The 23,976-nt window shown below is 34.3% G+C and overlaps 1 protein-coding gene across 4 annotated transcripts in view; it reads right to left on the bottom strand.

Annotated features, from left to right (window-relative positions):
• The window catches only part of Mipol1 (mirror-image polydactyly 1), a 298,080-nt gene that overhangs the window by 28,240 nt on the left and 245,864 nt on the right, over positions 1 to 23,976 (bottom strand). For all 4 annotated transcript variants that reach the window (XM_070026861.1, XM_070026875.1, XM_070026853.1 and 1 more), the window contains one exon: positions 18,124 to 18,354. In XM_070026861.1, coding sequence (XP_069882962.1) covers positions 18,124 to 18,354 — 231 coding nt within the window. The remainder of the gene's footprint in view (positions 1 to 18,123; positions 18,355 to 23,976) is intronic.

The following is a 23,976-nucleotide window of genomic DNA, read 5'->3' as shown; positions in this document are numbered from 1 at the left end:
CAGAAACTTTGGAAGTGGTACACTTTCTTATTGCTTAAAAACCAGACTAAATTCTAAAGGGTGGGAAGTGCCATAATTATTTAGATCTATATTATTATACTTCTAAACATAAAAGATCATTTAATAGGAAATAATGTTAGGAAAACTTGGTAAGCTACCAGTTAATTTATAATTTTTATTTTGAATGAGGATAAATCAGTAGTGTAGTTCTTCTCCAGCTGTATCGTATGTGTATTTCCTACAGAGTATTTAGGATTTTAACTAGTGGGAAGTGCATGAGGCATTAATCTCAGGTTAAAATTTGAAGGGATACAAAAAATTCAGAAATTAACATGATTTAAAAATTAGAAACTCCACACTAAGTACCCAAATTTTACTAGAGAAAGGATCTAGTCTAATGTTGACAAAGTCTCTTAGTAAAGGTTCTACACCATCTAGGCACCATTGGCTCAGATCTGTACTTCTAGTTACTCATGACCTTGAGGACCATGGTTTGAAGCTAGTCCATGCAGAACACCTTGTGAGACTCCATCTCCAAAATAAGCAGTACAAACCCAGACTGGAGGTGTAGCTCAAGTGGTAGAGTTCCAGCTAAGCAAGCAAACTCTAATCAAGGCCAAACAAAATAATAAAATAAAATAGTCTATAGTGCACTGTGTTTCTAAAAACATAATGTTTGGGGGCTGGGAATGTGGCTTAGTAGTAAAGTGCTTGCCTAGCATGCACTGGGTTGTATTCCTCAGTAGCACATAAACAGAAAGAGCCAGAAGTGGTGCTTTTGCACAAATCATAGAGCACTAGCCTTGAGCACAGAAGGTCTCTAGGACAGTGCCAAGGCCCTGACTTCAAGCCCCAGAATGGGCAAAACAACAACAACAACACCCCATAAAGTTTGATTAAAGATTGGGCTGGTCTATATTTTCTGCCATTTACAAACACATACAATACTTGAGTCAGAAAAATTTCAAAGTAAATTTTAATAATAGATCTCTACAAACAGTTTAGGCACTTAACATTCTATATCTCCAGGCCTAAGTCCATTCTTAAAGTTAGGTTCTAAACTCCTTAATATAAGCTAAAGAAATTTCTCCAAACTGTTTAGACCAGCCGCTTCAAGTGTTAGAGTAAATTTTGTGTGTGTGTATGTGACAATCCTGGGGTTTGCACTCAAGGCCTGAACACTATCCCTGATCTTTTTGGCTCAAGGCTAGTGCTCTACACTTGAGTACTAGATACACTTCTGCCTTTTTTGGGTTAATTGAGATAAGAAAATCACAGACTTTCCTGCCAGGGTTGGTTTTGAGCCTTCATTCTCAGATCTCAGCCTCCTAAGCAGCTAGGATTATAGGCATGAGCCACTGGCTCCGGCTTATAACTTTTGATTTACGTTTTTGTTCCAAATAATGACAATGGAAGTCACTGGTTGTGTTTTTTTAATGCTATCATATTTAATAACATTTAATATTAAATGTGGGTAGAATAATTATATCCACATTTATTAACTTACCTTCTTTTATAAAAAGTATTATATTTCTATCTTCCATCTCTCTTTAGTATCTTTGTGGATATTGAAAATGAGTTCAATATTTTACCAGATGAGCAGAAAAGCTCAAAAGCTATGTATGTATGACCATATAAGATGATGCTAAGAGAAATGAACCCCAAGATATGAACATAAGAGGTCTTTCTTTGTTGTTGTTGTTTAAATATACGATGTGATTTTTTTTTTGTTTCCTTTGTATGTTCTTCCCCCCATGGCATATTCCCTGTTTGCACTGTACTTGATTTTGGTACCCTGCATCTTGTATATACATTGGTCTAATTTGGAGAGGGGAAGGGGAATAACAAAACACTTAAACAAGGACACAGGATGACCCATTTCAACAATGGTACCCACAGGACAGTATATTGCAAATGAACTTTACAACTTCAGGGGGGTGGGGGAGGAGTGAAAGAAGTAGGGGAGGGAAGGGATAGAGGGAGAACAACAAGGGAAGGGGTAATAATGCTCCATAAGAAATGTACTCATTGCCTTACTCATGTAATTGTAACCCCTCTGTACAGCATCTTTACCATAAAGTAAAAAAGAGCTTCAGTAGCTTTTAATAAGAAGTAGTATTTACTTACTACACCTGGGTGCCATATCTATCTAGCTGTAAAAGCCTTTTAAGTGGACAGGATTAACCAAAAAATACTTAAAATAATGATATATAAAGCATATATTTAATATTAAAGTTTCTTTCTCCTAATTCCATTTATTTCACAGTGAAAAATCTTGGGTACTAGTAATACTTAATGTTTATTTGCTTAATCAAAAAAATATATTGAATGTTGATACCAATACAAGAGCACAAACTATGAATAACACTGTACAGAATTTAAGATTTCTTTGCATTTAGAATATGTTATTAAAAGATCCTTCAATTAATTATTTTCACTATCTAAGTATTTTAGCAATTTGATATAGTTAGGTATAATTATTTTATTGGTACTCACTTTTAGGTTTTGCTTTTTTTTTTTTTTTTAGTTGGTCATGGGGCTTTAACTCTGGGCCTGGGTGCTGTCCCTCAGTTCTTCAGCTCAAGGTTAGCGTTCTACCACTTGTACCAAAGTGCCACTTCCGGTTAATTGGAGATAAGAGTCTCACAGACTTTGCTGCCCAGGCTGGCTTTGAACCCCGATCTTCAGATCTTAGCATCCTGAATAGCTAGGATTACAAGTGTGAGCCACTGGTGCCTGGCAAGGTTTTGCTTTTTATCTTTTGAACTTAATTTAATTTATATGGTTCAAAAAGGTAAACAGAAAATTTAGTATTTCCATCTTACGATTATATCTCATTCTTGCCTCATACTTCCAAATGTTACCATTTTCATTAGTTTCTGGCTTATTCTTTTCCTTTTCTTAATTTTTCCATAGAAGGTAGCATAAGCAGTCATTTCTTTTCATTTAACAATATGTCTTGGAAACCATTCAGTTTCAGTTTATAGTGTCCTTATTCTTTTTTCATAGTTGTCTTGCATTTTTCTATGTAAATATACCACAGTTTATTTAACTAGTCTACCACTTGGGCTGTCTTCATTTGCTATTAAAATAATACTATAATTCTGTGTTATTTCATAGAGGTACATATTTAGGACAGAGCTCTAGGAGTGATTTTTCTCAAAGGATAAATGTATATGTAATTTGATATATTGCCAAATTCTCCTTGTCCCAGATTTCTTTCCACCATATTCCTGCTATTTGTGAGGAAGAAGAGAACTATTATTATTACAGTTTTAAGATCTATGACAAAAATATCTGCTTTTCAAAAGTTACACAATTTTCCATTGTCTCTTAAGGTTAAAATATTATTACTATTTCTGGTTCCAAAAAGGATATTAAATGTGTATACTGTAAGTAGAAGACATTCAAAACTTTATATTTATAGAGCTCATTACACTTTGCAAAAACACTTTTATGCATATGTATTGCATTTGATCTCATGGCTCTGTTCTTTTTTTTGTGATTTTGTGTACTGGTACTAGAGGTTGAACTCATGAGATCTCACTCTCGCTTAACTTTTCACTTATGGCTGACAAATGACCATTTGAGCCATGCCTCCAGTCCAATTTCTTTTTGCTAGTCAATTAGAAATAATCTAGCAGACTTTTCTGCTCCAGCTGGCTTCAAACTGTTTCTCAAATTCCAGCCTCCTGGCCACCTGTACCTGGCCTAAAACCATGTTTTCAAGTAGAGAGATCTAAAATTAGTTCCATCTTCCAGATGAAGAACTTGAGAGGAAACACAATTTAATGATTTGTCCATACCAAATGGCAATCAAGGGTTTTGTTAGTTCATTCACTTGCAATTCTGCTGAATCTATTTATTACATGTGAAGTAACTTGCAAGATAATAATATTATGAATATAGATATAGTCATATTTACTACACAAATAGCAAAAATAGGAAGTATTATTGAGTTAAGCTCATATTTTTAAGCCTACATTGGGAAAAGCTTCAAAGGGACAATAACGCTTATTGTAAAAAATTTAACTTAATTGAAATTCAGACCTGATTATGTAAACAGAAGAAATAAGTTAAAAACAATGAATTACCCTTTAATATGTCAACAATTATTATTAATTTCTAAAATCTTAGAAAATCAAATAAAAGTAGCAAAAATATAATATCAAGACTGAATTAAAGTTCAAGAGCTTTTTTTGTACTAAACAATCTTTCTTTACATTCCCAGAAAAGATAAGCAAAAGGGAGTTCTATTTCACATATAAACTGTTTGACCTAAATTTTTAATTAGACTGATTCATCCTGGAGAATAGTAGCATAGATTTATCTTACCAAGTGAGCTTCAAGAAAATATTAAAGGATGATTTTAACAAACATTATAAACAGAATCCTCAAAGAGAAGCAAGAAATCAATGAACATAAACATCACCCTCATTTTTGTTCTTTTTCATACTATAAACCACTCACCACAGAGCACAATCTGTATGTTAAAGATGTCATTTATTTTTGAAGTTTAAAAATAACAAAAAGGCTTTACCCCGTATATAAGAGGTACTCCTTTTTATCCTTTTCTGAGATGCTGACCTGTACACTCATTTAAGAATGAACACCACAGCTTTACAATATTAAATCTTTGTTTTGATCTATTAGTATTCACCAAAGTGCCATTTTATAAAACTCAACACTGAATAGACAAGGCTGGAGGTGACCATCTGCAGCTTTAGACTCTGTGTTTGAATTGATGAAAAGAGCTTTGTATTTTCATTGCCAAGTTTGATTCTTCCTAGTCATTAGGCATTCTCCTCAGATCCCATCAATGAAGCCGTACTCTCTTACACCCATGTGTTAAATTCTCTTCCTCTCATGGTTTCCTTTGCCAGCTTCCCTCAAGAATGACTATTGGGTCTTAGCCACATTCTTCTCACAGCTGTGTTAGAAAAGAGCATCAGAAAGTCTTCCTAAAACCCATATGTGTATCTGGTCAGTTCTCTGTCTTAGGGTCACCTCACATTGTGGTGTGATTATACAGAGATTCATTCTTGTTCTTGAACTGTGCTACTCCTATCTTCTGGGAAAGATTAGGCATGAGAGTCAGTCAGCAGAGGAGAACTTGTAAGACTGGTGTGAAATACACATAATTCAGCTCAGAAGGCAGATTAATTTAAAGAGGATGTTTCAAGATATTAAAGAATATTCAATATAAGGTGCTATTATATACAACATTGTCATTTTTTTTCCTTTTCTAATGTAAATGTTAAAAAGTAAAGTTTAGATAGGCACTGGTGACTCATGTCTGTTATAGCTACTTAGGAGGATGAGACCTAGAGGACTGTAGTTTAAAGCAAGCCTAGGCAAAAAAGTCTGACAGACAATTCCAGAATAACACTGTGGCTCAAGGGTTTTTTTTTTGTTAGTCGTGAGGCCTAAACTCTGGGCCCTGTCCTTCAGCTTTTCAGCTCAAGGCTATCGCTCTACCTTGTGATCCATAGCACCACTTCTGGCTTTTTCTGCTTATGTGGTGCTGAGGAATCGAACCCAGGGCCTTATGCATATAAGGCAAACAATCTATCACAGAGCCACCTTCCCAGCCCACTCAAGTTGTTGAGTGCCAACTATGAACAAGAAAGCCAAGAGTGCTCGAGGTCCTGAGTTCAAGTTTTGGTACAAGTACGTGCACACATGCACACGCGTGCGCGCGCACGCGCACACACACACACACACACACACACACACACACACACACAAAGATTATGTACAGCAATGTATGATCTTACCAGAAAAGTAACGGTGAAACAAGCGAAGAATTTATGCTATATATTTTTTGAGGATGAAATGGACACAAGACCAAATTCCTGATCTGGTAGGAAGAAGCAGTCAACTATTAGATCTTAGAATCTAGGTAACATTTGTGTTTTTACTTCCTCTTGGATTCAACTAATTTTCCAAATTTTATTTTCAGAATTTATATCTTGCCAGGAGCTTGTAGCTCATGCCTAGCTACTCAGCAGTCTGAGATCTGAGGATTGTGGTTTGAAGTCAGCCTGGTTATGAAAGTATCCAGGTTCTTGGTTCAAGCCCCAGGACTTGAACACACACACACACACACACAAGCTACAACTCATAAGGAAGTTTTAAATGACTATTTGTTTGGGTTATTTGAGGAACCATTATTTGCATAAAATTAAATATACCTTTTTTTGGTCATGGGTCTTGGACACTGGGCCTGGGCACTGTCCCTCAGCTCTTTCTATACTAATAATGCCCAATCTACATTATTAAAAATAAAGAAAACAGTCCTAGCTAGTGGCTAATGTCTATATAATCTTACTCAGGAGGCTGAGATCAGAGGATCACAATTCAACATTAGATTGACAAAAAGGTTCATGAGATTCCATTTCCCAAATAACCAGTAAAATGTAGACCTAAAAGCATGGGTCAAGTGGTAGAGTACCATTTTAGCAAGCAAAAGGCCCTGACTTCAAACACCAGTAAGTATTCCCATCCCCAAATTTTAGAAATAAAAATTAAGAAAGCAAAGGGTAAGTTCTAAGTGAGTTGTATAAAGTACTGAGAATAACAACTCATTCTAGCAAGCATATTATATTAAATACTGAGATTAAGAAACATTTAAGTAAGAAACATGAAAACTTCTAAAAATCTAATTTCTGTGGTAAGCTTCCATTTTCTCATCACTACTATAAAATAAATGTAAGGTATCATTGTAACTAGTGTCATTAAGTAGATTTTCTTAAGGAGTACAATTCATTTTATCTTATTTTCACTAATTCTAAAACTATTATCAAGTAAAATGGATGAGTTTCATTATAGAAGTATCTACAGTAAGAAGAGGTTCAGTTGGAGCCAAGAACAGACTCAAGCAAAACCAAGGTCAGAGTCAAGCAAACTGACATTTGTTAAAGAATATATTAAATCTATGGAACTAAGGATTACATATGAACATATATGTTTATCTGAGCAATAAGCACTCTTGTATTTTTCACACCTTATTAAGTTCTAGTCAAAATGTAAGTGATTATTGTTAAGATGGTTCTATAACTTTCCCAAAATGATAAAAACTGACTTTTAATTATTGTTGTACTAGGAAAAACAAGAACACAGATATTTTATTTAGTCTTAAACCTAGAAGAATATGGATTTCTCATTTTTTAGAATTTTCTTCCTTTTTTATCTTCCATTGTACTTACATGAAATGTTTATATATTTTAGCATTGGATAATATCTTCTGAAATAACAGAGATCAAATGAAATAAATAATGTTGTAATTTAATTTTTTAATTTCTACTTTCATGACCCATCTTATTAGATATAGTACATACTCTTAGATTTAGAGAGTTCCTTTTTTTTTTTCTTTAGCTTGGATCCTTCACTTTCCACTCCACTAGAACCTCTTAAATTCTGGGTTAGGTTACAGTCCTAATAATCCCAAATTAATCCTTCTTCCATATAAAGGAGTTAGGCAGACAATTGAAACTGTTTCTTCTTTATGTAGAAATAGACAGTCTCTAACACTTAAGATGCAAACCTAAATTCTTAGTTTTTATAAATAAATGAATATAATTAAGAACTTGAAAGAGCTGGGCACCGTGGCTCTTATGCCTATAATCCTAGCTACTCAGGATGCTGAGATCTGAGGATCACAGTCTGAAGCCAGCTGGGGCAGAAAGTCTCTGTGAGACTCTTATCTCCAATTAACACCTCAAAAACTGGAAGTGGCTCTGAGGCTCAAGTGGTAGAGCACTACCAGCCTTGTGCACAAAGAGTCTCAGGGATAGTGCCCAGGCCCTGAGTTCAAACCTCACAATAGACAAAAAAAAAAAAGTACTTGAAAGAGAAAGGTAATCCCTTACATAAATATTTAATAGAACTGATCATTTTAATAAAATACATACTTGATTGATAAAGTTGAAGATTTGTAGTTCACAGGTTAAATATATAATCAGATAATTTAAAAATGTGTTCATGATCATAAATTTAGTATTCATTAAATTCTTTAAAAGTATGTCTTAAGTCTAAGAATAAAAAAATTAAGCATATTTAGATGTTGTGCATCTTACATCATTGCTTAGTAATTATCTGAGTCTACCATCTAAATGTAAATAATACTACAGTTATATGTAATTAGATATAGATTTAGAAGGTGGCCTTATTAAAGTGATATTTATCAAACTAATTGGAGAGGACATTTGAAAACAAACTATTAGCAATAGATTATGTCTCATAATTATGTCTCATAATTCAGCATTTAAATTTCACACTCAGAAAAAAAATTTAAGGGGGTGACTGGGGGTTTGAACTTCATGACTTATGCTGCAAAGCTAATTCTGTACCACTTGGGGTATACTTTCAGTCTGGCTTTTTATTGCTTGTTCTGAAGATGAGGATAGAATTCTGTCTACTCTGTCCTCAAATTGCAGTTCTCCAGATCTTAGCATACTGTGTAGCTAGGATTTCAGGTGTGAGTTATGGTGCTCAGGTAAAAATATGTTTGATGAACAATTTCTAGAAAAGCTAAAAAATTTAAAGTCCTATCCCTTAGTAATAGTATTAGTGGATCAAAGTCAACTTTAAACATCAAGTTTTGAATCCACTTATGCTAAGTTAGAATTTACAAAAGTTATTCTGTGATTATAACAGTATTTACAGTAATCATATAGGTCTAATGTCTTAGAATTAGCTGATAGGGCTGGAAGGTGGCTCAGTGGTAGAGCGATTGCCTTGCATACACAAGACCCTGGGTTTGATTCCTCAGCACCACATAAGCAAAAAGAAAAAAGCCGGAAGTGGTGCTGTGGCTCAAGTGGTAGAGCACTAGCCTTGAGCTAAAGAGCTGAGGGACAGCACCCAGGCCCAGAGTTCAGCCCCACGACTGGACTCCCCCCACCAAAAAAAAAGAATTAGCTGATAGTCTAAGCAAGAATTTACAGGAAAAATATCACAGGTAGAATTGACACAAAGGAAAATAATTTTATTGATAATAACAAGTAATTGTAAAACAATTGACAGTCTTTTCCTTCTAAGCTACTTAAGAATATTTTAACATAATCTAGAGATAGAAATAAAACTAAAAATCTAGTGAAGTCTTTTGATGGAGTAGTGGAAACATTCTGCTCCTGTTCTCAGCACCCAAAATTATCAATCCTGATTTATATTTCAGCCTACAAACAGTTTAAGCCTCTGAGTTTGTGGAAAGTAAGTTAGTTCTATACTAAGAACCTTATGTGACATGCTGGTGACAGTTTGAAGGGAAAGCGAACTACGATAGTTCTTACATATCAGCAGGGAAATCAAGCTGAGAATTCACAAATCATGGTTCACAATTTCTTTTGCAACTACTTCTTCAAATTAGTATTTGGCTAAAAGGCAGGGTTGTTAGCTTTACTTGTTTTTATTCTGTGTCTAGTCAGTATCACTCAGAATATTCAGGGTATACTATACTTCATAAGTCAATTTATAATTTTAAAAAATCTATTAATTTTATTCAGATTTCTGATATTTTACTTGCCTTATGAAATTTAAATGAGTAGACCTCATGCAAATGTTAAGCCGTTTGATCATATCATTATAAATCTGGCCCATGATACAGATTCTATGCGACAAAAGTTATACAAATGTAAGACAGGTCATTGAAGGAACTTTTAACCTTATCAGTATCATTATCATTACTTTTATTTTAAGTAAAGATGTATAGTTTAAATATCCTGAATGTAAAAATGCATTAAAAAGTCTCTGGAACTTTTGTTTCAGTCCTTGAGAAGCATACCCATAATTGGAAAATAAAATATAATAAAAAACACCTTTAAGTTTTAAATTTCTCATGATGAAAAAAATCCATTTAATGAATGAGGATGCCAATTTTTTTCATTAATAAATGAGGATTAGGGATGGTCTTTGGCAAAACTACTAAATGCGGTTTTTCCTCACCAAGTTTTTATGTTCTTTGCCTACTTTTTAGTTCCCCCTATCTTCACACAGCTCCTCTCTCCAAAAGAACTAAAAGCTTTATTACCGTGTGCCATTCTTTCAAAAACATACTCATTTGAAAGGAGACATATATAAAATTAACAGAAGTTAATGGAAATATGTAGTTTAAACTAAAGGAATGGCTTTTCATTGGTGGAATTTTAGATTTTATGACAGCTGACAGAATGAGGTTAAGCATTCATTGACTTTTACTCTGTAAATATTTATATACCGGCTTCTGGATAGTAATTCTGAACAACTTTTCTTTCCAGGAATATACCTGTATGTTAAAAGGAAAGGTGTCAGAACACATTAAAAACTTTTATGATGCAAAGAAAATAAAATATAACTTTAATTCTACAATTAGCAATAGTATATGATCTCCGTCAACTATTATTGAAAATATTAGATCTTAAAATTGAACTTTATAGAAGTGAGTAGTTATAAAAAGGGTTAAAACCTTGTTATGAAATCCCAGTTCCTAAAGAGGAGAAGGTGAGGTGGTGCTAGTGAGAGGAGGTGCGCAAAACCAACTATAAAAGTCAACGTTTTCTATGAAAATGGTATGCTTTAGTCACTGGGTAGAGTAAAAGTTTTGTATTAAGGCCTAAAGCAGGTAAGAGCACATAATAATATTTCCTATATTCCTAACCAGACCAGCTTTTGCTTCATTTACTTTTACTTTATTTTATTATTATATCACCTGTTAAATTATATTAGTTCATTTGTTTGTAAGCATTTATGGAGTATCTACCTAACAGGAGATAGCTGGGTGAGTTTTTGAAGGAGATGAAAATAGAAGATGAGTAAAATTGTGACTGTGTTTGGAAAATATAGGAGAGAGTGGAGTAGATAGAAAATAAAAATATTCAAAACTATTACACCTAGATCACTAAGGTCTCTAATAAAGAGATGGACTGAGAGTGATAAAAGCAATAATGAAAAAAAGATTTATAAAGATAAGTAAAGGAAGAATCCAGTTAAAAGCACATTATAGAGGCAAGGTTAGGGCTGGATTTCAGGGAGTAAAAAAGTTTTGCACCATGAACCTAAAAGGTAGGAATAAATGCTAAGAAGAAATTTAAGAAGAAAAATGAAAAATTGTAGAACAATAGGAGAAAGCCAGTAATATGCTTCATATTTCACATTAACTTGAAGAATCAGTGAGAGTTTTAAGATAAAATAATATGCTCTGATTTATATTTTAGAAAGATTAACTCTGGTGGCAGTAAGGAAGATAAAACTTAAGAGAACTACAGGTTGGTAAGACTTGTGATCACTGCAATATTTTAGATAAAAGATAAGAAGGAGCTAAACTAATGCAAGTTAATTACTGAGACTGGGGTGGAGGAAATTCGGAGACAAGGGAAAAGGAAAGTGAAAGGTGAAGTGAACAAATGGGAATAGATAAAATCACTGAAGTTCATAAACTGAGATGGAAAATATAAGAGAATGGAGAGGACTTTATTAGAGAGAAAAATGAAGAAGCCTGGGAACCCAAATCTCAGAGATCTCTGAAGATCTCAAGAAAGAGCTGTGTACTAAAATAAAGCTTTGGAAATCATTTAGCTAACAGGTAGTGACTATGGAAGTGAAGACTTCCTTGGAATTACATAGGAGTAATCTTTAGAGCAATCATTATATAGGAATAGCTTGTAGACCTACTCTCTGAAAGAAATGGAGTAGAAAAAGTCAGAGAAGTAAAGGAAAAGAAAAAGGTATTCTAGAACTCCAAAAGGCATCAAGAAGGAATGGTACATGGGATTTAAAAGACAGTTCAAATACAATAACAAATAGTTTAAAAATCATCTGCATCTGTCATTGGGGTGTTAACTAACCTTAGTAGGTGCTAAAATAATATAATGTGGTTATATAGTCATATCTCAACTTGCATATATTTCCCATAGTTTAGAACATAAACTTTCTCTTTCCCTGTTTTCCAAAGAACATTCAATAGGGTAAGATGTGCTAAGTAAAGTTTTAGGACACATTTCTTACTCTCAAAGGACTTGTATTTTAGCAAAAAAGACACACAAACATGATTGACATGATAAATAACTATGTTTGGATATAGCAACAGATTATACGGTTTAACTGAGCATATTGTTGACTAGTAAAGCTTCAATAATGTATAGATTGCCCCTAATACTATGACAATACATACAACAGAGTGATTGTACTTTCTAGCAAATTAGAGTGGTCTTGTTATATTGACAAATATAATGATATTAATAACAACTTTTAGAATATTTAAAATAGTAACTTGCAGTATATTAAGCATTTTATATGTGATACAATCAGTCCCTTATTAGAAACCTGCCCATACAGCCAGTATAACTGAGTTATGTGAGAAACACTCCCCTCTAGGTGATAAGTAATGTGCCCCTAATCTCACAAGTGAAACGTAAGAAACCAGTAATTCAAACCCAAGACTGTCTAACTTTCCTACAAAGTTGTTTTTCTATCCTCTACTATACTAACTCCCATAGGATTAAAAGGTTCCTATGGGGAAAGGGCCAATGATCCAAGCAGAAGGAACAATGTTTTGTTTTTTTTTTAAATTTAATTTAATTTTATTTGAGAACATACTGTACAGAGGGGTTACAATTACATGGGCAGGATAATGTATACATTTCTTACCAAGCATTGCAGCCTCCTCCTTTGTTTACCCTTCACCTCCCTTCCCAGCCTCCTCCCTTCCCCCCACCGAATCATACCCCCCTCCCCCCCCCACCGACATTGTAAAGCTGGTTTTGACATGACATTTTGTACTTCTCATTGTTGCAACAGGTCCACCTGAATCCTTAAACGACTTGTTTGTCCCCATCTCCTCCACACGTTATACTGACATCAAATATAGTGAAAGTGGGGGTTACACTGTGGGGGAGGGACATACAAAGCAACAAAGAAATAATCTTATAAATGCGTTAGAAACACATGCATGAAAGAAACGAAAACATTAAAATACATATTTAAGGGTTCATTTTCCTAACATCACATTATCTGACCTTTTCCGCTTGACTCATACCTATACTAGATATTACAAATAAGGGAAACCATGGGACCTATGTTTCTTTGGGCCTGGCTTACTTCACTTAATATAATTTTTTCCAAGTTTTTCCATTTCCTAACAAATGGGGCAATGTCATTCTTTCTGATGGAGGCATAGAATTCCATTGTGTATATATACCACATTTTCTTGATCCATTCATCTACTGAGGGGCATCTGGGTTGGTTCCATATCTTAGCTATGGTAAATAATGCTGCAATAAACATAGTTGTGCTGGTAGCTTTAGTGTGGTCTTGTTTGTAAACATTTGGGTAAATGCCCAAAAGTGGGATTGCTGGGTCATAGGGGAGCTCTATGTGGAGTCTTTTGAGGAACCTCCATACTGCTTTCCAAAGTGGTTGAACAAGTTTACATTCCCACCAACAATGAAGTAAGGTTCCTTTCTGTCCACATCCCCTCCAGCATCTGTTGTTGTTAGAGTTCTTGATTTTTGCTGTTCTAACTGGAGTGAGGTGATATCTCAATGTTGTTTTGATTTGCATTTCTTTTATGGCTAGGGATGTTGAACATTTCTTCATGTGTCTATTGGCCATCCTTCTTTCTTCTTCAGAGAAGTTTCTCTTTAAGTCTTTCGCCCACTTATTTATTGGGCAGTTGTTTCTTTGAGGATTTGTTGTTGGGGGGTTTAATTTTTTGAGTTCCAAGTATATTTTAGATATGAGACCCTTGTCCGTTGTATGGCTAGTAAAGATCTTCTCCCAATCGGTGGGCTTTCTATTGATCTTGCCAGCTATGTCATTTGCCCTGCAGAAGCTCTGCAACCTTATGCAATCCCATTTGTCCAACCTTTCTTTGATTTGTTGTGCTTCCGGGTCTCTATTCAGAAAATTTCGGCCTGAGCCAAGGAGACCTAGGGTTTCTCCTATTCCATCCTGTAATGTTTTCAGAGTGTCTGCTTTGAGTTCAAGGTCTTTGATCCATTTGGAGTTGATTCTGGTGCAGGGTGATATATAAGGATCTAGCTTTAGTTTTCTACATGTAGTTAACCAATTTTGCCAGCACCATTTACTGAAGAGGCTGTCTTTCTTCCATTCTATTGTTTTAGCTCCCTTATCGAAGATTAGATGGCTATAGGTCTGTAGATTCATTTCTGGGTTTTCAATTCTATTCCATTGGTCCTGAGGTCTGTTCTTATGCCAATACCAAGCTGTTTTGATTACTATGGCTTTATAGTAGAGTTTGAAATTTGGTATTGATATTCCTCCAGCAGTGTTCTTTCCATTGAGGAGCGTTTTTGCTATTCGGGGTCTTTTATTGTTCCATATGAATTTTTGGATTGCCTCTTCTATTTCCTTGAAGAATGAGGGTGGAATTTTGATAGGTATCGCGTTGAATTTGTAGATAGCCTTGGGAAGTATTGCCATTTTCACGATGTTAATCTTGCCAATCCAGGAGCATGGGAGGTTTTGCCATTTTTTAAGTTCTGTGTTGATTTCCTTTTTCAAGATTTTAAAGTTTTCATCATAGAGGTCCTTCACTTCTTTAGTTAAGTTAATTCCTAGGTATTTTATTTTTTGTGGGGCTATTACAAATGGAGTTGCTTTCCTAATTTCAGCCACACTTTTCTCATTGTTGGCATACAGAAAAGCGATTGATTTTTGGGGGTTAATTTTATAACCTGCTACTTTGCCAAAGTTTTGAATCAGCTTGAGTAATTTAGGAGTGGAGTCTATGGGATTCTTTAAATACAAGATCATGTCATCTGCAAAGAGGGAGAGTTTTATTTCTTCTTTCCCTATTTGGATCCCCTTTATGTCTGCATCTTGTCTTATTGCTGTAGCTAGGCATTCTAATACTAGATTGAAGAGAAGTGGAGAGAGTGGGAGGAACAATGTTTGTAAAGGCATTCACTCTTGGAAGGACAGAGCTCTCCTAAGGCATGAGATGGTATAGTGAGATGGCAAGAGAAGGAGGAATATTTAAAGTGCATAATTCTGAAAGCACTGACACATTGTTTCATTTGGTTCTTACAACAACATTAAAGTAGGTGTAACACTGACGACATAATTCAATGTTTTAAAAGAAAATGTCCAAGTATACATCTATACATGATGAATCCAAAATCTGAATTTTAAGCCATTATATTACTGCAGATGTATGAGCATTTTTATTTTTTGCCACGATCATATATCAGTTGTATGATAAAAATATGGGCCATGGATACAAGAGAGGAAATAATTGTGACCTTAAAAAGAACAACTTCAGTGTAAGAGTTTAATCTTAGTAGCAGAAGAATGAATGCAAAGTTAAAAATTAGAGATGAGTTAGCCAGGACCTGACAGCTCACAACGGTGATCCTAGCTACTCAAGAAGTTGAGATCTGAGGATAACATTTTGAAGCCAGCCAGGGAAGGCAAGTTGGTGAAACTCATCTCCAATTAATTTCCAAAATTTTGGAAGTGAAGGTGTGAATCAAGTTTTAGAGTGTGCGATTTGAGAAAAAAAAGCCAAGAAAATGTGCTGGGCCCTAGTTTAAGCTCCAGAATAACACACACACACACACACACACACACACACACACACACACACACACACACACACACACACACACACACACACACACACACACACACACACACACACACACACACACACACACGAGGTAGTGATTATTGATCAGTTATTTGAAAATTTTGATTGTGAAGATTTTTCCAAGTATTTGCTAATAAGAGTAATTTTAGATGGTATTGAGAAGACTAATACTATCATGCAAAGTCTTTTTACTTGGTTTCTTTTCAAAGGATAACTTTTCTCATAAATGCAGTGAAGAAATGCAAAAAAGATGATATTCACATAAACTTCCACGGAGATACGCTTTGCCTACCTGATGGCAATTAAAATGAAACATACTAAAGTAAATATGCATAATAATCTTGATAATACTTGAATTCTGATATTTCATAGTATTTTAACATTACAATAGTTAACATTGTAATTTTAAAATTAAACTTTTATAAATAGCATAGATATGCTTCAATACTAACCACAGAGTGGCCATTTATTAAAAAGTTTTGAACAAAGGAGGAGGCAACAATGCTTGATAAGAAATGTACTCATTACCTTGCTCATGTTATTGTAACCCCTCTGTATGGTATTTTCACAATTAACAAAAACAAAAAAAAAGTTTAGAACTGTTTGTGGTAAAAATGCAAAACAAGGATAATAAAATAGAATTTGTCCAAGAGTGAAAATTGTTCAATTTCAAGTAATTGTGTGAGATTATTCTTATTCTACTTCTTGGTTTAAAAATGTTTTTTTTCCCCCAAACAAACCATTAAGCTAGTTGATGAGATCTAAAATTAAAAAATAAAATAAAACTTGACATTTCAAAAACTGACTTGAAAAAAATTATCCTCTACCAACCACTGGTTCAGGCAATTTTAGTGATATATAGAAAGGAAGACCAAGAAAATATGTACATTTTAATGTTCTGGAGATTTTGAGCTAACAGAGCTAAATCAGATGCTGCTAAAAATTACAGATTGCTATTTACAATGAAATTAGAGCCACCTACACACTATATTGTTCTTGGACTGTTAATATACATCGTGAATAACTAGGTAAAGTTTTGGACTGAATATAAAGCTAATCTTCAAACCTAAAAAAATATATTTACATCAATGAAAAGTTTGAAGGTACACTTGTAAAGATTAATATGTGTAATTCTCAAACTATCTTACAGTAGTCTTGACAGAGATTCACTTGAATTTGGACTATTAATTTAAATTTCAGAGATGTTAGGGAAAATGGTTGAGAAGACTTATCTTCAAATACGAAGTAAAATACAAAATATCTAGAAGTAAGCACGACTTCATATGTGAAACTAAAATAAAAATTAAGAAAAAATGCATGTATTAGAAACTGAATGTAATTAGGCATATGAATGATATAATACTATCTGCAATACATATAGAAAATTATAATGACCAGTTTTATTACATTAAAATTCCTCAGAAAATTCTATTGTGTTCAAATTTCATAAATTACCAAGTAATTTCTTTGCCTGGTAAGTTGTTAACATTCTGCTGGCTGTTATAAGAATGGAATGACTGCGCAGCATTATTTAAATTTTAATAAAAATGCAAAGATCATTCAAAATAAACAAATACAATTTTGCATTATGAAAAGATACATTGAATACTTCAAAAGAACACACAAGAAAATTAATTTCACTGTACAGGATTTTATGTATCTAGAAGTCTCAGATTGCAAGGTCAATGATCTCAACTCCAGCAGGAGTTTTTTTTTTTTTTTTTGTCAGTCATGGGGCCTGAACTCTGGGCCTGGACGCTGTCCCTCAGCTCTTTAGCTTTAGGCTAGTGCTCCACCACTTGAGCCACAACGCCACTTCCGGCTTTTTTTCTTTTTGCTTATGTGGTGCTGAGGAATCTAACCCAGAACCTCATGCATGCAAGGCAAGCGCTCTACCACTGAGCCACCTTCCCAGCCCCTCTAGCAGGAGTTTATTGAAGCTCCAGGAATATTGGTAGTAAGTTGACTGCAGCCTTTTCCTCCTTCAAATAACTTTGACTACTATATTTGTGTGGGCATATGGAATGATTCTAACAGTACAGTTTCTGCAGCAGATAAGATCTGTTATTAAATAAAAATAATCCATCCTAAATAGTAACATCATTTCCCCCCAAAATGACTTTTTGGTCCTAAACAGGAATATATGCAACAAATTTACTTCAGTTAAATCTACTTTTTTTTTGTTTTTTTTTGGTCAGTCATGGGGCTTGAACTCTGGGTCTGTCTGCTGTCCCTCAGCTCTTCAGCTCAAGGCTAGCACTCTACCACTTGAACCACAGTGCCACTTCCAGTTTTCTGGTGGTTAATAGGAGATAAGAGTCTCACACACCTTCACTGCCCTGGCTGGCTTTGAACTGCGATCCTCAGATGTCAGCCTCCTGAGTAGCGAGGATTACAAGTTTGAGTTACTGGCATCTGGCCAGTTTTTTTTTTATTTTTTTAAACAATAAGTTTACACTGTTCAATTCCCAAAAGAAAGCTTTTTCATTGTTGTTATGCTTCATATTTTTAAAATTAAGGCGAGTTCAGTTACTTACTTCTGTACTTTTTCACTGGCCACATGGGAGGCTTCTATGGCACGCTGAAGCTGTAATTTCACGTTTGCTTGCTCTGCTTGAGCTTGCTGCAGTTGGGTAGCCAGTTCTTCATTTTGTTGTTGAGTGATGAGAACGATGTTTTCTTGGTTTTTTAAAGCTTCTTCATAGGTACTAAGAGTATGGTTAAACTGATCCTTCAAGTTTTCTTCTTGAGACAATGATTTATGTAAACTGAGAAAATACAAAATTTAAATATGAATAATGCAGACTGATTTCAAAAATTTCCATTTAGAATGTCCATTTCTAAAAATCAATATAAAGATACTTAAATGCATAGGTGAAAAATCAGTTTTTATATCATATTATTGTGTATGATCATTATCCTGTAAATTTGGTTATATTCCGTAAGCTACCCAGACAAATGATTATCTATGCTACCAAAGCACGCAGAAAGAGGCTGCAAGATGTTAATTTAATTACATCAGTGTAAATATTACATTCAATTTTCTTTTAAAAGGAATAGCAGAGAATTGGAAAATAAGGTATCTCTGGGTAAATAAAAGAATATAATAAGCTGACTGAAAAAAAGTGAGAAGGGAATAGGTATCAGTTTAGGAGATTCAGGGTCTATCTGCCAAGCATTTAATGAGAATGAATGAGGTTTGTGCAAATACTGGTCAGCCTTCTACAGTCCACTACTTTTCATAGTTGAGATATAAATGAACTTAAAATCACTAGTTAGACTGGACAGAAATATCATGTATACAGATATATTTTTTATGATTAATGAATCTTATGCTAATACATCTGCTCATTAAGTCATACAAAAATAGCATATAAATTAAGACTAAATGAATGCAGAAGGAAATGCAGACAAATAGAATCCTAAAATGCTAAAGGTCAGATCTTTGATATGTCATTACACCTACCACCTGAGGTTATTTTAAAATGGCACTGAGCACCTCACTCAATTAAATAAAGACATTTTGAAAATATAAATATTTAATAAGGGAAATTTAAAATCCACATAGGAGATGTTCTTTTTTTATTAAATAAAATCATTCCAGTATATGCATACAAAGGAAATGTCGATTGGAGACTTGAAGTACAACAATTGAACTTTATAACACAGGGGGATAATGTGAAATAAAGCAATATAATTCTTACAGAGGTGAAAAACTAGTCAGTGAACTTAAGCACTGGCTGATAATCTAATCCAATACTTAAAACAAACACATACACATACAACAAAACAAAACAAAACACAACAAAACAAAAACCTGTTCAAACTAAACTGAATTTCTTCTTTGTAAGTTACCCAGAAGCCTTTGGAGTATTATCACTTTGGTGTCACTAAGAATAAAATGAACATGACACAAGAACACATTTCAAGAGAAATTTCAGATCAGTCCCTAACAAAAGAGACTGTTGCTCAATTCTGGGCCATTTAATGCTACATATAAAATTAGAATGATTACAGATGGATATGTGATTGCATCCTTTATTCTTTGAGGCTCAAAAAGCTATTCATCATTCAAATGCTTTGGGTACCTTTTAATTTCCAGCAAGAGAGAAGCAGTAGCTGGAGTAATTGTGATCTTTTTTCTTCTGAAAACATAAAGTAGCTAAGAACCTCTAACAGCATCTCTCAGATTTAAAAAAATCTTGAAAACGAACAAACTACATATTTTAACTCACTAAACCTGACAAACTTCATGAGGAGCCTTGTCAATAACTCTTTTTAGCAAATGAAGAAATTGAAACAAAGAGAAGCAAGTAATTTATTTATTTTTATTGTGAAAATACCATACAGAGGGGTTACAATTACATGAGCAAGGTAATGAGTACATTTCTTGTCAAGCATTGTTGCCTCCTCCTTTGTTTCCCCTTACCATCCCTGACAGCCTTTCCCTCCACCCGCCCCCCCCCACCCCGAAGCAAATAATTTAACCAACACCATCCTTCTATCAGATCCAGAATTAGAATCCACAGCCATTCTCCAAGTGCTTGGAACACTCTGAACTTGCAGTCTACAAAACTCTGCACCACCTGGCCTTTCTACCACCTCGCCTTTCAGTCAGACATTCATTCAGTTTCTCAAACCCAGCAAGCTTTTTCCTGCCCAAGGTATTTGTTTGTATTGCCTTTCCCTCCATGATTCCACCTGATAAACTTCTACTCACTAAGGCTCAGTGTAAACACTGCTTTCTCAGATAAATCTTGGTGTGTCTTCCTGTTTAAAATGTTCCCTCTGTTTGTTTCATAGACTTTATTGTTTTCCTCTTTAGAATTTATGCTGATTAATATTTGAAAAAATTTTCATGTTGTGACTTACTTTCTCCTGCCAATGTATCAATAAACAGTTTTTAATTTCAAGACCAAATTTAGGTCAGTATTAATTTTAAGGTCAATTTAAAGTTAATATTAATTTTATAAGAAGAATATATTCCTTAAGGTCTTAAATAAATCAAAATGTTCATATTTATAAGCAAATTTTCCTATATAGCAATGAAGGTGAAATAGTGAGAATATGTTCCAAGTACATATAAATCTATAGCCATTGAGCCTTTTGCTTCAATGCTGTTTTCCCTTATATTGATCTTTCCTAAACTGACACTAGAGACCCACTGTTAACTTTCTCAGGGAATCTCATCACGTTTAACCTCTTTCCAAAGTCACTTATTTTCACATGTATTCTTCTCCACAGCAGCAGCATTAAACTTAATGTCACTTAAATCATAGTACTTAATATAGCACATTATAACTTACACTTTAAGTTATAATAAGAATAATAAATATGGCAGAAGAACCATGGAATCATTCAGAAGTTCAAAGTATGTAATGAGTTGTGTGGCTCACACAATATTCTTGTGGGGTGTTAACTTGTTTGTGATTGCTATGAAGAAAATGAGATGCCATAATGTTTTAAATCATACTTCTAGTTTTAAATTATATAATATCAATGAAAATTTCCAGGTTAGTATAGAAAGGGAGTCTTTGAAATATTTTGCTTCGTAATATTTCATATTATATTATACTTCATATTAACTAAGACTGAACATTATCTCTTATGCTGCTTACCACATAATATCCAAAGGAAAGACAAGTTAGATATTGCCCTTAGTGAGCATTACTCCAATATGTAGCACACAACACACTTCCATTCTATCACTGTTTTTGTCTTTTTAGTGTTTCCTGATTGATTCCCTGATTATGTTCTTGACCCCCAATTCTACTAATTAAAGTATCTAGGAACTTTCAGATTTATGACTCTTTATATATCTTGTAGCTATTTAGTTTTTCCTCAATATGTCTGCTTTCCTACTACAAACTCTCTCAACTGTTGGATTCAGCTAATTCTTTCAACTGGTACTTTTCCTCTTAGTCCAAGTTTTGTTACTCCTTTTTCTGATTTCCTCTCTTGCACCACAATCAAGAATTACTCAAGTCCTTACATGAAATCACTTACCCCACAAACCTATAACACATAGTACTCTTTTGCTCATGCTTTATTTATTTTATAGAAATGGCTCAATCAATTGTGTTTTCTTTATAAGCTGTTTATTTAAAATTGAGAGTTTTAGATTAAAATGTAGAGGTATCATAATAAACACAAATAGTTCCAAGCTGGAAATAATTCTCATTTTACAATGAGGTCATTTTACAATGACATTTTTTGATTCACAACCAGAAAAATATTATTATCATTTAGTAGGTAAAGGCCAAATATCTCCTATTGCAGAGCACAGACCTTCATGAAAGAGAATTATTTAGTCTAGTGTCAAAAATGTTGAACTTATAGCAATAAAAAGATTTTTGGGTTGGACTTAGAATATATAGATTCAAATTTTAGTCTTGTCGTTTACTTTGTGTTACTGTAGGAAAAAGGCTTTTCCCCTATGAAAATCAACTTCTTCAACTAAAACTTTAGAAAAAAATCTCAAGGAGTTTGATGAAAGTGGAGTGAGGTGATCTACATATATGAGAATATGTAACATAATACACAGCCAAGAATTGGCTTTTTTATTTTTTGTCAGTTGTGGGGCTTGAACTCTGGGCCTGGGTGCTGTCCCTCAGTTCTTCAGCTCAAGGGCTAGAGCTCTACCACTTGAGCCACAGCACCACTTCCAGTTTTTTGATGGTTAATTGGAGATAAGAGTCTCATGGACTTTCCTGACTAGGCTGTCTTGAACCACAATCCTTAGATCTCAGCCTCCTGAGTAGCTAGGATTACAGGCATGATCCACCAATGCCAGGCAAGAATTGACATTTGTGCCTACAAAATTTTCAAAAGAAATCACATATATATTATACAACACTTAGGTACTTAAATGCATTGTGAAAAAGTTGCCTTCTACAGGGTTTTCACAAATTGAGAGAAGCAAATTAGGTTTTTCAACTTTTATTCACTTACTATAACATTCTTAAATTACTCTTTCTTAAAACAGGGGCAGCTTTGGCTTGCTTTCCTTAAATAAAACTAAAGGGAGTATGAAAGACAAAAGTGTGCACTACTTTTCTGAGAAAAAGTCAATAAAAATACATTCTTTAAAAAATAACAAATAGAAAGAGCCAGATACCAGCGGCTTATGCCTGTAATCCTAGCTACTCAGGAGGCTGACATCTAAGGACCACAGTTTAAAGCCAGCCAGGGTAGAAGAGTCCTCACAAGATTCTTATCACCAATAAACTCAAAAAAGCTGGAAGTGGCACTATGGCTTAAGTGGTAGAGTGTTAGTCTTGTGTACAAAAAGGCACAAACTCCAGCGCCCAGGCCCTGAGTTCAAATCCTAGGACTGGCAAAAAAATCTGGAAGTGGAGTTGTGACTCAAGTGGTAGAGCACCAGCCTTGATCAAAAAATTAAGTGAGTACTCAGATTCTGAGGAAAAAAGCCCCAGTAGTTGTAAGCATATGTGTATGTGTGTACACATGTGTACACATGATTATTGACCACATGTTTCAAATAAATAAATGTTATAAAGGAAGAGTTGAGATTTAAAGATATAATTAGGTATTAACTAGAGAAAATGTAGAGAATATTTTCAGGACAGAGAAGAGAATGAACAAAAAACTTTTTTTAGTATATATTTTTTATTGTAAAGATACTGTACAGAGGGGTTACAGTTACCTGAGTAAGGTAATGAGTACATTTCCTATCGAGCATTGTTACCTCCCCTCCTTTGTTTTTCCCCTACCATCCCTTCCCTCCAGACTTCCCCAACTCCTCCCTCCCACTTTCCTCCAAAGTTGTAAAGTTCTTTTTCAACATAGTGTCTTGTACATCTCATTGTTTCAATGGGTCAACTTGTATCCTTATTTCAGCATTTTGTGTTTTCTCTTCCCCTCCCTAAATAAGAAAAATGTATAAACAAGATGCAGAACACTGGAATCAAATAAATGAAAACAGGGATTATACCATGGGGGAAGAACATACAACAATGGAGGGGGGCGGGTAGTGGAGATGGGAGGGCAGGGATGGTAGGGGAAAAACAAAGGAGGAGGCAACAATGCTTGATAAAAAATGTACTCATTACCTTGCTCATATAATTGTAACCCCTCTGTATGGTATTTTCACAATAAAAAACATTTTAAAAAAGAAACAAAAAATTATATAGTACATTATAAATACATTAAAAACAACAGCAAGAAAGATAAAAACCTCTTATGTCCCTATCTTTGGGTTCATTTCGCTTAGTTCATCTTATATGGTCACATGTACATAGCTTTTGAGATTTTCTGCTTATCCTAGACATATACTAGTTATTGCAAATAAGGGAAACCATGGAACATATGTTTCTTTGGGCCTGGCTTATTTCACTTAATATAATTTTTCCAGATCTTTCCATTGCCTA

This window comes from Dipodomys merriami, unplaced genomic scaffold (assembly GCF_024711535.1).
Source record: "Dipodomys merriami isolate MVZ:Mamm:240054 unplaced genomic scaffold, mDipMer1.0.p SCAF_1, whole genome shotgun sequence".
Taxonomy (NCBI): domain Eukaryota; kingdom Metazoa; phylum Chordata; class Mammalia; order Rodentia; family Heteromyidae; genus Dipodomys; species Dipodomys merriami.
Note: the sequence above shows the minus strand (reverse complement) of the source record. Positions and strands in the feature narration are given on the sequence as shown.